This window comes from Triplophysa dalaica, chromosome 10, assembly GCF_015846415.1.
Source record: "Triplophysa dalaica isolate WHDGS20190420 chromosome 10, ASM1584641v1, whole genome shotgun sequence".
In the NCBI taxonomy this organism is placed as follows: domain Eukaryota; kingdom Metazoa; phylum Chordata; class Actinopteri; order Cypriniformes; family Nemacheilidae; genus Triplophysa; species Triplophysa dalaica.
Window position 1 is genome coordinate 12201244 of NC_079551.1, and position 14026 is coordinate 12215269.

At 37.2% G+C, this 14026-nt stretch overlaps 1 protein-coding gene across 2 annotated transcripts; it reads left to right on the forward strand.

Moving 5' to 3' along the window:
• Positions 1–4946: 4946 nt before the first annotated feature.
• Positions 4947–12321, forward strand: LOC130430539 (uncharacterized). 2 transcript variants are annotated; one of them, XM_056759666.1, is made up of 5 exons: positions 4947–5174; positions 6023–6596; positions 9131–9451; positions 11104–11234; positions 11477–12321. In XM_056759666.1, exons 2-4 carry the CDS (start codon positions 6233–6235, stop codon positions 11223–11225), a joined length of 807 nt encoding a protein of 268 aa, XP_056615644.1. In that variant the 5' UTR covers positions 4947–5174; positions 6023–6232; the 3' UTR covers positions 11226–11234; positions 11477–12321. The 2 variants fall into 2 exon arrangements, with proteins under 2 accessions (XP_056615644.1, XP_056615645.1); XM_056759667.1 differs by having other exon boundaries at positions 6297–6596.
• The last annotated feature ends 1705 nt before the right edge of the window (positions 12322–14026 follow it).

Consider the following 14026-nt stretch of genomic DNA (forward strand, 5'->3'; position numbering starts at 1 on the left):
GTTGTCTGTTTTCTTTCAGATTCCAAAGAGGAGAAGAGTTGAGGGAGACAAATGAGCCTCTGATGAAAATAGTCGGCAGTAATTGTGATGTGTCTCCAGTGTAATATGATCAACATCATAAACATCAATAATTTCAAAAATTGATGTATGTGTGCAGTTGAGCAATGAACTGTGTCTTATAGTATGACACATTACCTGAGAGATGGGACAGAAAAGAGAAGCAAGGGTCTGGAGGTATGGCCTTAGTGGCCCAGAGGTCAGGTAAAGATGAAGAGCATGAGGTTAAGGCAAAATCCGTCTAAGATGAGCAGATCTGAAGAGTTTTGTCGTAGAATGAGGGGTGGTGATTTATAGAATGTCCTCAGACAACGCAACTTCTTATTGGAGCCTGCCAGAATTCATAAATTGAATGTAAAAATCAAAAAGATTGTATTTGTGTCACCTCTTTCATCTCTTCTGAGTTTGCAAGTCTGTGAGACACAGTGATAAATTCCTGTTATTTTTTAAACTAGACAAGTAATCAGTATATATCAGATTTAATATCTGTTACCTGTAGACAATGCATCTGATATTTGTGCCTTTACACTCATATCTGCATACCAGTGAATCACAGGACTCCCAAAAGCTCACATAAGGACCGTACACAAGAAAAGAACACTTCACATACATGTTTGGTATCATCCAAGGCAACTGGTATTGTTGAGCTGAACTGTGGGCCATGCCCCTCCGGCCTGGATACACCAGCCTGAACGCACCAGGTGAAGGTGATTTACTGATCAATTTGGGTTTGGAGTCACACACACACACACATAATCTATACAGAGCAGCAGTGGGAGCAAGCAGCATGAGTGGTGAACGAGATCTGGTAGTTTAGACTGAAACACCAAGACTGTTTGTGCAAAACAAAGCTTTCAAGGAAGACGCAGCAGGGGAGCTCTCTGCATTTTCTTGGGTGTAACTGGGCCTTGTTGTTGCATTGTTGTGGTCCATTGTTTGCAAGTCATTTTAATGATTTGCTTGTGAGCAATACATGTTAATGGCTAAAACCATGTTGGATAAATATAGCTAAAAAATTATTTCATGGTAGTTAAATGCAGTTAAAACTAATGCCTTTTAAAATCATGTGAGCTGAATGCAATTCAAATGTTATGTATTTAGATGTGTCTTAAAAGCTGTTAATTTAATGCATAGTTAAAATCATGAGGTCAAGTCAAATTCCACATTGAGAAAGTATTGCAGGTGTTTTCTGTATTTATTTCTGGATATTGAGAACTTAATACTCATGTGTTTCATTGAATGTATTTATTTTGTTTCGTTTTTTAAAATTGTATTTGTTCATGTTTAAAGGTTTTTCAGCTGGCTTTTCACATTGCATCAATCTTCTAAATAAAAGAAAAAAGAAAGAAAGAAAGAAAGAAAGAAAGCAAAAGTGTGATGAGTGGAATCCTGTAAAGTCTTCCTGAAATGAGCTGCCTTATCAAGTGGGGTGTTTTGCACACTAAAACCTTGCAATAGTGAGGGAACTTGACAGGTGTAATGGTCACACTCCCATAACAATCCAATGTAAAAATAATGTTTTGTAGAACTTGGCAAAATTGAACATATCTCACTCATTTGGTGACTTTCACCAATCACCTACTGCAGTGGTTCTCAAACTTTTTTGGCTTAAGTACCCCTTTTTATGATTTTTCAATCCAAGTACCCCTTGACCGGACAACAACATTTTACTTTAAAATACAGTGAAATGACAGTCAATTCTTTATTATATCTAAATGTATTAATTTATTTGTATGAATCTTTGTGTAGTCCTAATTTCATATAAAAATACTATTACCATAATTTATTGATTTTCATTATTTATTCCTAAATGTCAGTTAATACGCTTACCCACATTTGAGAACCACTGACCTACTGTATGCAAATTAATAACAGCCCCTGGGACCACAAGACCCAATCACAGCCAAAGTCCTAAATCTAAAGAATATTCCCATAATGCTTTGTTCTGTCTGGGTACTTAACGACCTGTAGTCAGATCTCCCACACAAATGGCCGTGTCGTCTCTTGCCAGGTATGCAACGTTGAATTTCTGTTTACTCAATTTCTTACGAACTCTGTTGAATTGGATTTTGAATGTTTGAAATTGGTCTCCAGTATTCTTAATTTATAAATAAAATCTTATATCATAAATATAAGTAGATCCAGTTATATCATTGTTACCGCAAATCCCAGTTATGAATCCTGTCTAGGTGGAGCATAGAAACACACCAGCTGAGAATCTTAGAGATAACAACATGCCATAAATTTAAGAGTACTTAGACCGTAGGGACTAGTAATGTGAATTTCCGTCTAGAACAACAAAGTGTTGTCTGACCAATCAAAAAAGGGTAAAACTCAAACCTCTGGTTATTGTAACATTATTCTATAAGTATACATAGGAAACTGTTGCATGATTATATAAAGCAGCCATTAGAGATGGTGAGGTTGATCTATATATCTCTGTGGAGGGGTCATGACCTTGTAATATTTATTACTCTAATTAAGTGTTCATGATCTAGGCTGACTAAAAAAGGTATGTTGGGCAGAGTGAGTTGCAGGGGCATCCATCTTAATGCTTCTGGTCTCTTACCTCTGGAAATGACCATGACTGAGGAGTTTGTGAGATCCGCATACAAATGGCCGGTGTTGTGCCCAGCAATGTACCAGTGCCACATTATGCACCCCCTTCAACAACGCGGAAGTCCGATTGGCTGATTCTCACCCCTCCCTACATCTATTCCTGACCCCAGTGGCGGACTTAGACAAAAACTTGACAGGATACTGTGAGAGTTATTTTTAGCAGACAACCCCAAAAATAGGTGGAATTGAATATAGGGGAAAGTGGGGTGAGGTTTTTACTCAAAGTGTCTTTCAAGTGAGGCCATGACAGTAATGCCTTCAACTTAAGAATGTACATATATTTCAGGATGTGGTGCATCCCTGGGAACAATAACTTTGGATATGAAATAAATTGTTTCAGAAATATTGCTTTTGGGGAAAAAGTGGTCTTGTGGCACACTTGACCCTGGTGCGGAGTAAGTTGTGCCTTTGTGGAGAATACGTTGGGGTAAATTGTGCCAGTGATTTCTATACATTACTACATTAATGATATATATAAGCAAGACAAATTCAATACAAAATTAGTTTATTTAGTTATTGTCACCCAATTAAACTGTTGGAATAAGTCATATTTTGTAGTTTTTGGGAAAACACAGAAAACTTTAATACACAATATATGATATTTGAGAATCAATTCAGGCAAAAAGGCTTTGGCAATAGATGCCTGTTGACATACATAGAACGCTGTGTGTCAATTATGTAACATATAAGAATAAAGTGACTAGGCTAACCCTTAGCAAAATTTACCATGGTTTTACTACAGTTGAAATTTAAAAAAACATGTTTTTTTGTAAAAACCATAGATGACGATGGTAACTGTAGTAAAACGATGGTTTTGCCTTAAGACATCAATGCACCAAAAAAACATGGTTACTACACTTGTACCAAAAAAAACCCTATGGTTAATTTTCGTAAGGGAATTTCTAAACATCACATTGTGACGTAGGCCACTAAAAACTGGCACAACTTAACCCAAGCCCTTTGGCACAAATCACCCCCAGACCACTTGACTACTTTTATTTCTCGTTATTGACTTTTACACTAGAATAATTGAATTGCCACTGTTGTATTTAGACTCCATTCCTTTATTTAAAATAATATTTGCATAATAGCGACAGACTTAATTCAGAACCTGATTCAGATGGTGCTTTCTAGTGTGTGTGCTGTTACCATACAACACTGTGATGCAGTTTGTATTGATGCTATCAATGATGCAGTAAGAGTTGACACTCTTGAAAAAACTGAGATGTTGTGTATGAGTCAGAAATAAGGATGTGTTTAAGTTTGAGTTTGTGGGGTACCAGACAAATAATCGGAAGGCTTAAGCAATACACCAAAAACCATGGGTTCAGTTAAAACCAAAATAATAAAGTTAATGTAGTAAAACTACATGTTTACCACAAAAAAAAACCTGTGTCATTTTTAGTAAGGGATGACTAAAACACTTCTCCTACAAAAACACGGTTAGTTGGGCTAGCACATAAAACACCCCTTACATGAGTTATCGAACCCTCGATTTTGACTAGAAGGAAACAGCGTAATTTTTGTTCACACTGGAAACAGGGGATTCATATTTTTCATTATTGTAAGGTTAGGTTTAGGTGTAGGCGTTAGCTAATGCGGGGCTGCCAACCCTCACGCCACAGAATTAATTCACATTCATTCAGAAGTGTATCACACCACACATCCATTTTCTCACGTAGGATGAGATCTATCCAGCTGCAAGCCCGCAGCCACTCATTTTAAGACACACGATCCAGACCACCAGTCTCAGGGCAGAAGGGGCGGCCCGGCAGCACCACGCGTTTCAGGATACATGATCCAGACAACCAATCTCAGGCTGGAACCAAAGATGGTTTAGAGCAGATGAAGCTACCAACAGTTTTCATAGTTTATGTTCTTATTTTTGCATTGATTTCGCATAACCTACATTTTTGTTGTAGTTATTAAATGCATAGTGCTTTCTATTTTACTAGATTTAATATTGACTAAGTGTTCATGATCAATATCGGTTCATTTTGAAACAAACACAAAGGGACAAAGTGTAGACTTTCAATGTCAAATATAAAAGATTTTTCAGAATTCAAATTATTACTTTATGTTCATAATTAATATCTAATTAATCAATATCTGTTCAGTTTGTAACAAACACTTCGAAATTAAAACTCTTAAAAAGAAGAGTTTACTTTCAGTCCCATTTAATCATGTGTTTTACACAAAAATACTGTGTCTTAAAATGAGTGGATGCGTTTTGACCCTGTTGCTCTTCCGTACAGTGACGTCATCTTGTATGCGATATTACGCATCTCGACGTGTCCTGCGCTCTTCTTTAATATTCTGTTAAACTGTACCTCACTTTCAGCATCTATAGTTGTGTAGTCTTTTTTTTATTTGTAGTCTTCATCTAATCTTCATCGCTATATGTGTGTCGGTTTCAGAGAGTTTTTGGTCGTGAATTCTTAGGGCGTCACACATCATGAAAATTCCTTTGCTCGTTTTTGCATCTTTAGTAACCAACGGTAAGTTCTGCAACTTTTATTTAACTTATTGGTTATATAGGAGTCTTTAATTCACTCATGAGCACGAGATGTTTTTGTATAAATATGAATTTTTGCGTTCTGTCTGCACCCTGGATGACCTTTTTTCTTTATGGTGCAGTATTTATAATATTTTGTGCATTTCTGACATGTTCGATGTTGATTCTCAGGCTAGGCCTAGTGTGTCCACATTAGAGGAGAGGAGGCGGGGCTTGAGGTAGGAGAGGAGTGTGAAGAAGAGAGAGGAAATGATGAGAGTAGACAGGAGCAAGGAAGACCGAGGAGAAGATAAAACGCACGATAGAGGAAAGAATAGGTTAGGGAAGACTAGGAGAGAGTGAATAAGAGTGGATGAAAGTAAAGAAACTAAAGGACAAATCGATTCATTTAAACCAGACTCAGACACAAACTCTCACAGGAGTCTTTTTATAGATTTTATGTTGATGGCAACAGAGAGGGACATCCTCTTCTCTCTTGATTCTTATGTGATAATTGACAAAGTTGCAGAGTTATCTGTCAAAATAAGGTCCGCTTAACTTAAACAAACTCTCTTTGCGGCATCCCGTCAAAATAAAAGCCTGGTTGACTTGAACAAGTTATAATACACTCACATTTTACCACACCACCCCCTTGATTTTTTTTTATAATTCGACCACAGAGTATATTGTTAACTTAAGCAAACTGAAAGTTAATGTGCTAGTAAAATTGTGCTACTTATAATAAAAAAATGAACTTAATTTAAGTAGTAACAAAAAGAAAAGAAAAAATTAACGGGGCAAAATATTTTTTAGTTTAGAATAATGTTGATTTCCCCCTCCTTTATCTCACAGTTCTTTAGGTCCACTGCACTGGAGGCTTGCCACCTGCACCACAACCACACCATTATATCCAAACTCCAGTCCTCGGGACTCCCCTTCCAGAATGTTTTAGATGTGTATTAATTTGGAACACTCAACTCATCAGCTGGTTACTGTGTTAATTGTGGAGACTAATTATCGCAACTAACTAACATTCAGAGAGAGAGCTTATGAGTTTAAAACATGACTTATTCTAGTAGTTTTATCTGTTTAAGTATGTTTGATCTCTTACTGTTTGTGTCTGCAGGTGTGTTTGGTGAGATAGTGTCAGTGAATGATGGAGGATCTGTTACTCTACACACTCATCTTACTGAACTACAGACAGATGATGTGATTGTGTGGTATTTTATGGGCGTTCTCATAGCTAGAATCAACAGAGAGGTCAACAGTGATCCAGTTTATGACCCTGATGTGAGATTTACTGACAGACTGAAGATGAACAATCAGACTGGAGATCTCACCATCACAAACATCACATCTGAACTCACTGGACTTTATCAACTAGACATCACCAGTAAAGAGAGCAAAACGGAGACGTTCAGTGTCAGTGAGTATTCTTTTACTTTAATAAATACTTTATTTACATAATTATTTAGCCTCCAAAATCAGAATCACAGTGTAAAATAGAGCTTTAAAAGACAACATTCTTTGTAGACCCAAAACAGGTTGATAACTGCGTATTCACACATACAGTTGTGTTCAAAATTATTCAACCCCCACTGAAATTGATTGTTTTGGTCGGTTTGACATTGATTATGATCATTCAGTCATCCTGCTTACAATTAAATCAAAGAGGCACGTGTAGGTCAGACAAATATAACATAACATTTATAATGAAATAACCACAAATGTCTTTTCTGAGCTCACATCATTATCAGTTTTATTCAACCCCCAAGTGACATTCAATCTTAGTACTTAGTACAACATCCTTTTACAGTTATAACAGCTTTTAAACGTGAAGCATAGCTTGACACAAGTGTCTTGCAGCGATCTACGGGTATCTTCGCCCATTCATCATGGGCAAAAGCCTCCAGTTCAGTCACATTCTTAGGCTTGCGCACTGCAACTGCTTTCTTTAAGTCCCACCAGAGGTTCTCAATCGGATTTAAGTCTGGTGACTGCAATGGCCTATTCAAAATGTTCCAGCCTTTAATCTGCAACCATGCTCTAGTGGACTTTGAGGTATGCTTGGGATCATTGTCCTGGTGAAAGGTCCAACGTCTTCCAAGCCTCAGGTTTGTGACGGACTGCATCACATTGTCATCCAATATCTCCTGGTACTGAAGAGAATTCATGGTACCTTGCACACGCTGAAGCTTCCCTGTACCTGCAGAAGCAAAACAGCCCCAAAGCATGATTGACCCCCCGCCATGCTTCACAGTAGGCAAGGTGTTCTTTTCTTCATAGGCCTTGTTCTTCCTCCAAACATAGCGTTGATCCATGGGCCCAAACAGTTCTAATTTTGTTTCATCAGTCCACAGAACACTATCCCAAAACTTCTGTGGTTTGTCCACATGACTTTTGGCATACTGCAGTCGACTCTTCTTATTCTTTGGGGACAGCAAGGGGGTGCCTGGGAGTTCTGGCATGGAGGCATTCATTACGCAGGGTGCGCCGTATTGTCTGAGCAGAAACTTCAGTACCCACATCTGACAAATCTTTTCTCAGTTCCTCAGCAGTCACACAGGGACTTTTCTCCACTCTACGCTTCAGGTAGCGCACAGCAGTCGAAGTCAGCATCTTCTTTCTGCCATGACCAGGTAAGGTTTCAACAGTGCCCTTTGCCTTGAATTTGCGAATGATGCTTCCTATGGTGTCTCTTGGTATGTTTAACATCTTTGCAATCTTCTTATAGCCATTGCCCTTGCTGTGAAGAGTAATTACCTGTTCTCTCGTCTTCCTGGACCATTCTCTTGACCTCACCATGTTTGTAACCACACCAGTTAAAGTCTAGAAGGAGCTGAGTATCACAGTCATTTTAAAGCTGCCTAATTGGTGCTTATTAGGCTTTATTGCTGCTCCCTGATATCCACAGGTGTTTTCAATACCTGATTGAAAACACTTCATTGAACCTCTGTTCTACAGAGTGTTAGTCTTTAAGGGGTTGAATAATTATGTCAATGAAGAATTCACAAAAGAAACATTTACTACTGTATTACAGAACTAATTGATGTCATTTTAGTTGCATATGGTTCTTTAAGAAGTCCTTGTAGGATTTCATTCTGAATACAATTACAAATGTACACTAAATTCCCTAAAACCATTCACAGCATTGGGGGTTGAATAATTTGAACACAACTGTATGATCAGCTAGTCTGGTCTGTTAAAAGGTATGTTAGGTACAAATCGGTAAATATAAAAAGTGCAAGTTGTGTGTTCGCATTGAACATTCCCAAAAAAAGAAGTGCACTTAAAATATGCTCTCATTCAACTGACAATAGGTGAAATGCTGGACATTTCATACACTTTGCAAGTCAGGATTTTACTCATGTACCACTTTGTAATAGTTTGTATACACAATATTGTGCTTGTCCAGGGAATCAGTTATACTCAAAGATCAATTTATAGCTCCCTCATACAAAGCATTTGAAGTGTAAACTTTAAGAGCAGCTCTGTAGTAGAAGTTCATGTATTTATATCTTCATAAATCATGATGCAGACACAGAAAATGTCTCAAAACTGCCACACATTATTAAAACAAGTTTACATTTTAAAACCGCAGCTAAATGATTCCTGATTCATTCATATTCATATTATGATTTGAATAAGATTTGTTACTATTTTCAGGTTATGTGACAGTCCATGTCATACAGTTTTAATGTCTAGATTCTGTCTGTGTTTTGCACATTTCAGAAATCATAGGGCCTTAAAAATAATGTTTTCACTGTCTGCAGCTCTGTGCCCCTCATACACCACAGACTTTTCCAGATTGCAAATATTTGAGTAACAGTCACACAGTGTGCTCCAGCTTTAAGTTTGTTTATTTTGTGAATTAAGACAAATATTTCTGCATAACTCGATTACTAAAAGAATCAACAGTGACAGCCCTAATATTAGTTACACATTCTGTTTGTTCTGCAGGTTTGTCTCGTAAAATGAAGATGGTGAAAGAGAGAGATTATGTCTCTCTACACATTGATGTTCCTGAAGAACAGAGAAATGAGAAGATACACTGGAAGATCAAACACAACAACTCTCTTGTAGCTGAAATCATTACAGAGAATGGAAAGATCTCAACACCTTTTATTGAAGAGAGATTCAGAGACAGACTGAAGCTGGATGATCAGACTGGAGATCTCATCATCACACACATGAAGAATGAAGACTCTGGACAGTATGAAGCAGATGTCACCATCGGACACACACACACTATACACAAGACATTCAGTTTCACTGACTCAGGTGAGGAGATCTCTTCAATATAAGTCTTTTCATCATAGTTTTCTATAAATCCATTATGTCAAACCCATTGTCCAATAAATCCGTCAGAGGAATATTAACGGTGTAGTGAGTCAATATTTGTTTTACTGACTCGTCATCATCTCAGTGATGTTTCACACAAATACGTGAAGTTTATTAACTCCTTCACATTAAAAGCTCTTTACAGTCCTGGGGCTTGTTTTAGAAAGGAGTTTAAGTGAAAACTATGTTTGTTAAGCCTGAAATGAGGGAAACTCTGGGTTGTCCGTTTCAGAATGCGATGTATGTCAAACCCGAGAACGCGGGGTAAGTCAACCCCATTTCTCAGTAGGACTTTCAACGATTTTTAAATAATCATTTAATCCCGATTTTTTGCCCCCATCTCGATGGTTTCAGATCGTTGCAATTATTGCATATCTCTTTAGAAGACACAAGGGGAAGCTGTAGTGCCTGCATATTGCATATTTTAGTGTATATGTTGTATCCGAAGTATGATAATAACGGTAAAATGTACCAACAATCACTTTAGAAAACGTTAAAGCATATACCATGAAAAACTGTAGTTCATTAACATAGAAGTGAAATGTTATTTTAGTCTTGCAAGTGATAAAAACAGACTAGAAGCTTTTCTATGACTGATAGCATTTCAATGGTGATTCAATTCACTCCTGGTTTTACACATTTTTAGCGGCTGTATTTTTATTGACATGTAAAAGCCTACTTTAAATATATGATGACCCCATTAAAAAGAAAAAATAACACGGCTCACGCAGAGACCATCTCAGTAACTAAAATATCCTATGTGTTTTTAGAGAGGATTTCTGAAAAGTTGACATTTTCATCTCGATGCGGCACCTTCCTCCATGCATCTCACGACCACGAGTCCCTATTTGCATGTGCCTGCTAAGGGTCTACATTTAAATAACGAACTTGCTTGCGCCAAAGACATGAACGTGAATCGCCACTAATTCTTATCACTAGAGGACCGATTGGGAGAAGGGAAATCAACCTTGTGTGTTGTGGCCATTTCAGATCAATTAAATCAAACCTCAGGAGTGACAAAGTCAGTGAAAGACTGACAGAATGACAAGGTACATCCACCGTAGTTAATGTTTGAAGACAAGAGATAGATATTTGGAAGAAGGCTTGTAGCCAAACAGATCTTCCCATTGACTCCCATAGTAGGTAAAAATACTATGGTTGTCAAAAGTGCCCGATCACCGTTTGCTGTCCTACATTCTTCAAAATGTTTTTTTGTGTTCAATTGGTCCATTGGTGTCATGTTTCGCACTTAAAAACTTGTGGAGGCCAAAAGCCTGAAGAAAATGACAATACAACCCCCTTATATTCAGTGACTATGGTAAATCGATGAATCGGCACTCTATTGATGATGGCTTTTTGTCGTTGTCAGGCTCGCCTAAAACTCAAGGTAAACCTGCTCAGAGTTAATAAAACTAACCCATAACAGCTGGAATGGAACCTTAAACTCAGAGCTTCCTTTTTTGGGGTTTGTTAAACCAGAGGTCAGGGTTTATCTTAAAATTTGTTGAACTTCCTTTCTGGAATACACCCCAGGTCTATGATAAGACTGACAGATTCAGTTGAATTCATGAAGTCTCTCTCTGTCGTTACAGCTGGAGGTCTCTCTTCAGGTGCTATAGCAGGGATATGTGTTGGTCTTCTGCTGGTTATCGCTGCTGCTGTTGCTGGTGTGTTTTACCGTCGTCATAGATTGTCTAGATCAGGAATGGTCTAGATCAAGAGGGTAAGAATCAATTGCAAATGTATAATTTGCTTGCATGTAAACCTGGTTATTGAATATGACCCTGAGGGTTACAAGCATCTTAATCCACAATACACTCATTGTCATCCTGCATTTAAATTTATGCCTTTTGCAGATGCATTATTCTACCAATTGAGGGCACAACAATAAGTGCATAAATATTTTTGGAAATGTTTGTCACTTTTTATTGATTTAAATATTTGACCTTTTTTGGTGTTTTACAGGTCCCAACAGGGCAGAAGACATGAATGAGAAATCTTAAAGACTTGGTAGATAATGCCCACTGCTACGATTTGATAACAGTACTCATGGACACGTACTGTAGGTTACACATAATCAGGGCACATCAAGCGATCTCGAACGAAGCAATATTGATGCATGGTACAAATATCTTTCACTCGCACAAGATTGCTGCGCCATTCCTCTGGGATCCAACATTGATCGCACTGCATTGCTTTTTATTCTCAGTCTCTGGAAATCCAGCATTAAGATGTGCCTTGTTTACAAAGGAATCAACGTGAAATGAAATGAACAAGTTAAAATCGACATCTTAAAAAGTACGCAAACTGAACGCATTAACAGTCGATTTGGAAAAATAGAAGCTCTACTTAAAAGTGGCAGTACATTTATACATACATATACATTTACGCTCTTTGAACGTAACATAACCACTGAAGCGGTATATAGCATGGCAGGAACATGAAGGAAACATGCAATAAAAGGAATATATATACAAGAAAATATGAAGTGGAAAACAACACGTGTGCATTAATTTATAGATATTAGGGGTGGCACGGTTCACAAAACCCTCAGTTCGGTTCTGTACAGTTCTTGTTGTTATTTTTTCTTTTAATCTTTAACACAACATATGATATATAGCTGAATTTAGGATACAGTATTAACATTTTTGTAATCATGCACTAACTGAATTTTACTTGACTTCAAACACATTATTGGGACCATCTCTGACTAAAAGCTATGTGAGATTTTGATACAGCAAGAGAGAAGACATTGATGATGACATGCTTCTCCTTTATTTGGAAAAATAAAAAAGTTGTTCCGTCGTGAATTTGTTTGTGTACAGGCAATTCCAGCATTTCCTGCTTGGTTTTCAGGGCATGGGGAGCTGTTGTGCTTCGGTGAAAGAAGCTAACCACCCTCCTAACCTTCCCCAAGAGTCGGGATACTTGGTTTAGTGAGATTGCACTCTTGGCTGCAAGGTTAACTGTGTGTGCGAAGCACCCGATCCGTGGCCCAAGTCCCGCTGCTAAATCGATAGCATTCACTCTTTTTTTAGCATTATCTGTAGTAACCGGAATTATGCTATTTACCCTCTCCAGTTTCCATTCCTCCACCGCGTCTGTCAGCGGGTTCAGTTTTTTTCTTTTTTGTTGGATTGACAGCTGTTCATTTCAAACCCTTGACATAAGCATTTAGTTTGTTTGGGAAATTTAGTCAGTTTGGGGAAAATAATGTGATGTGAATAGCTAAAAAATGTGAATACCTCAAAATTTGGATCACAACTTCATTAAAGGGAATTAGTGAAAGGGAGGGGTTACTTGTGACCATAGGTACACTAAAGGTGCTGCTACAGAAGGTTCTTTATAGTGGTGCTTCACCAAAAAAACACTTAAATGTGCCTGTTTTCACAAATTGGTGCGATTCTGTATGGCCTTTAACTGCACACTCCTGCCAATGCACTGTTTATTAATCACCAAACAAATGTCTGTAACATACTTCACTAATTTGAGGCAACTGAAATCTACTGTGCCATTGACTGACCTTGAAACCTTCCAATGGCTCGTTTGCCATGTATGCTGGGTGACACAGTTTCAGACCATAACAAACTGTCAGACTTGCCAGAAACCTTTCTAAAAACAAAAATGCCAAGTATTGAGCATTTAAGCATTTGACCAAAATAGCTTCTTCCCTCAGGCCATCTACCTCTTGAACAGTTAAATGTTTTAACATTAACATTCCAGCAAGTATGAAGCAATCTGTTTTGAGTGTATTTTAATATAGTGTTTTTTTACTTGTATAATTTGGCTGTGTGTTTTTTTAATATTGAAGTAGTTTTAACCACTAAATGTGTCACCCGTTCCAAGACATTTGTAGGCCTTTAGGAAAACTGTAAGTGACATTATTTCAGGGTTATCTGAACTTCTTCCTATTTGCTATTACTACAAGCTTCATTCAGAAACTTTGGCTATTTCTTTTATTTCATAGCTTCTTATATAACTTCATTGTTTTCATTTGTTTGTTATTTTAAAATTATTTTAATTTTGTCAATAACATGGAGTTCTTCGTCTTAACAAAAAACTACAAAAAAAGCTTTCAATGTTCAATTTATTGTTAAAAGTTTGCAGGTGTTTGTGGAAGTGTTTTATCAACTAAATCTGACACATAATTCATAGATGCATAGATTATATTTTTTAAGCATTAAGTTATTCTAAATGTAGACTTATTACAGACTTATTACAGACAAACTATTTAATGTTGATGTATAACATGAATTGGACTCATGCCATTTATATTTTAGAGCACTTTAAAGCATGTTTTGACTTTAATTTTAAGTTTTATGTTTGCTTTTTAAATGTTTTGTGCTATGAACTCTAACTCAAGTGTCTATCAGACTTTATTTTTAATTTTTTAATTTTTTATGTTTAATATGCTTTTAATAGTAGGTTTTTATCTAGATTCGAGATCTCAAACTGAAATTGAACCAACTGGCTGTGAGGAAATTTGCATATAGGTGACGCGACTCATTCACAGTG

Bases quoted from the DNA above. Each gene is read 5' to 3' on its own strand.
- LOC130430539 (XM_056759666.1), top strand. From the start codon at position 6,233: ATGACTTATTCTAGTAGTTTTATCTGTTTAAGTATGTTTGATCTCTTA. The intron at 6,597-9,130 runs GTGAGTATTCTT...TTTGTTCTGCAG, and splicing joins AACGGAGACGTTCAGTGTCA to GTTTGTCTCGTAAAATGAAG. The intron at 9,452-11,103 runs GTGAGGAGATCT...CTGTCGTTACAG, and splicing joins ATTCAGTTTCACTGACTCAG to CTGGAGGTCTCTCTTCAGGT.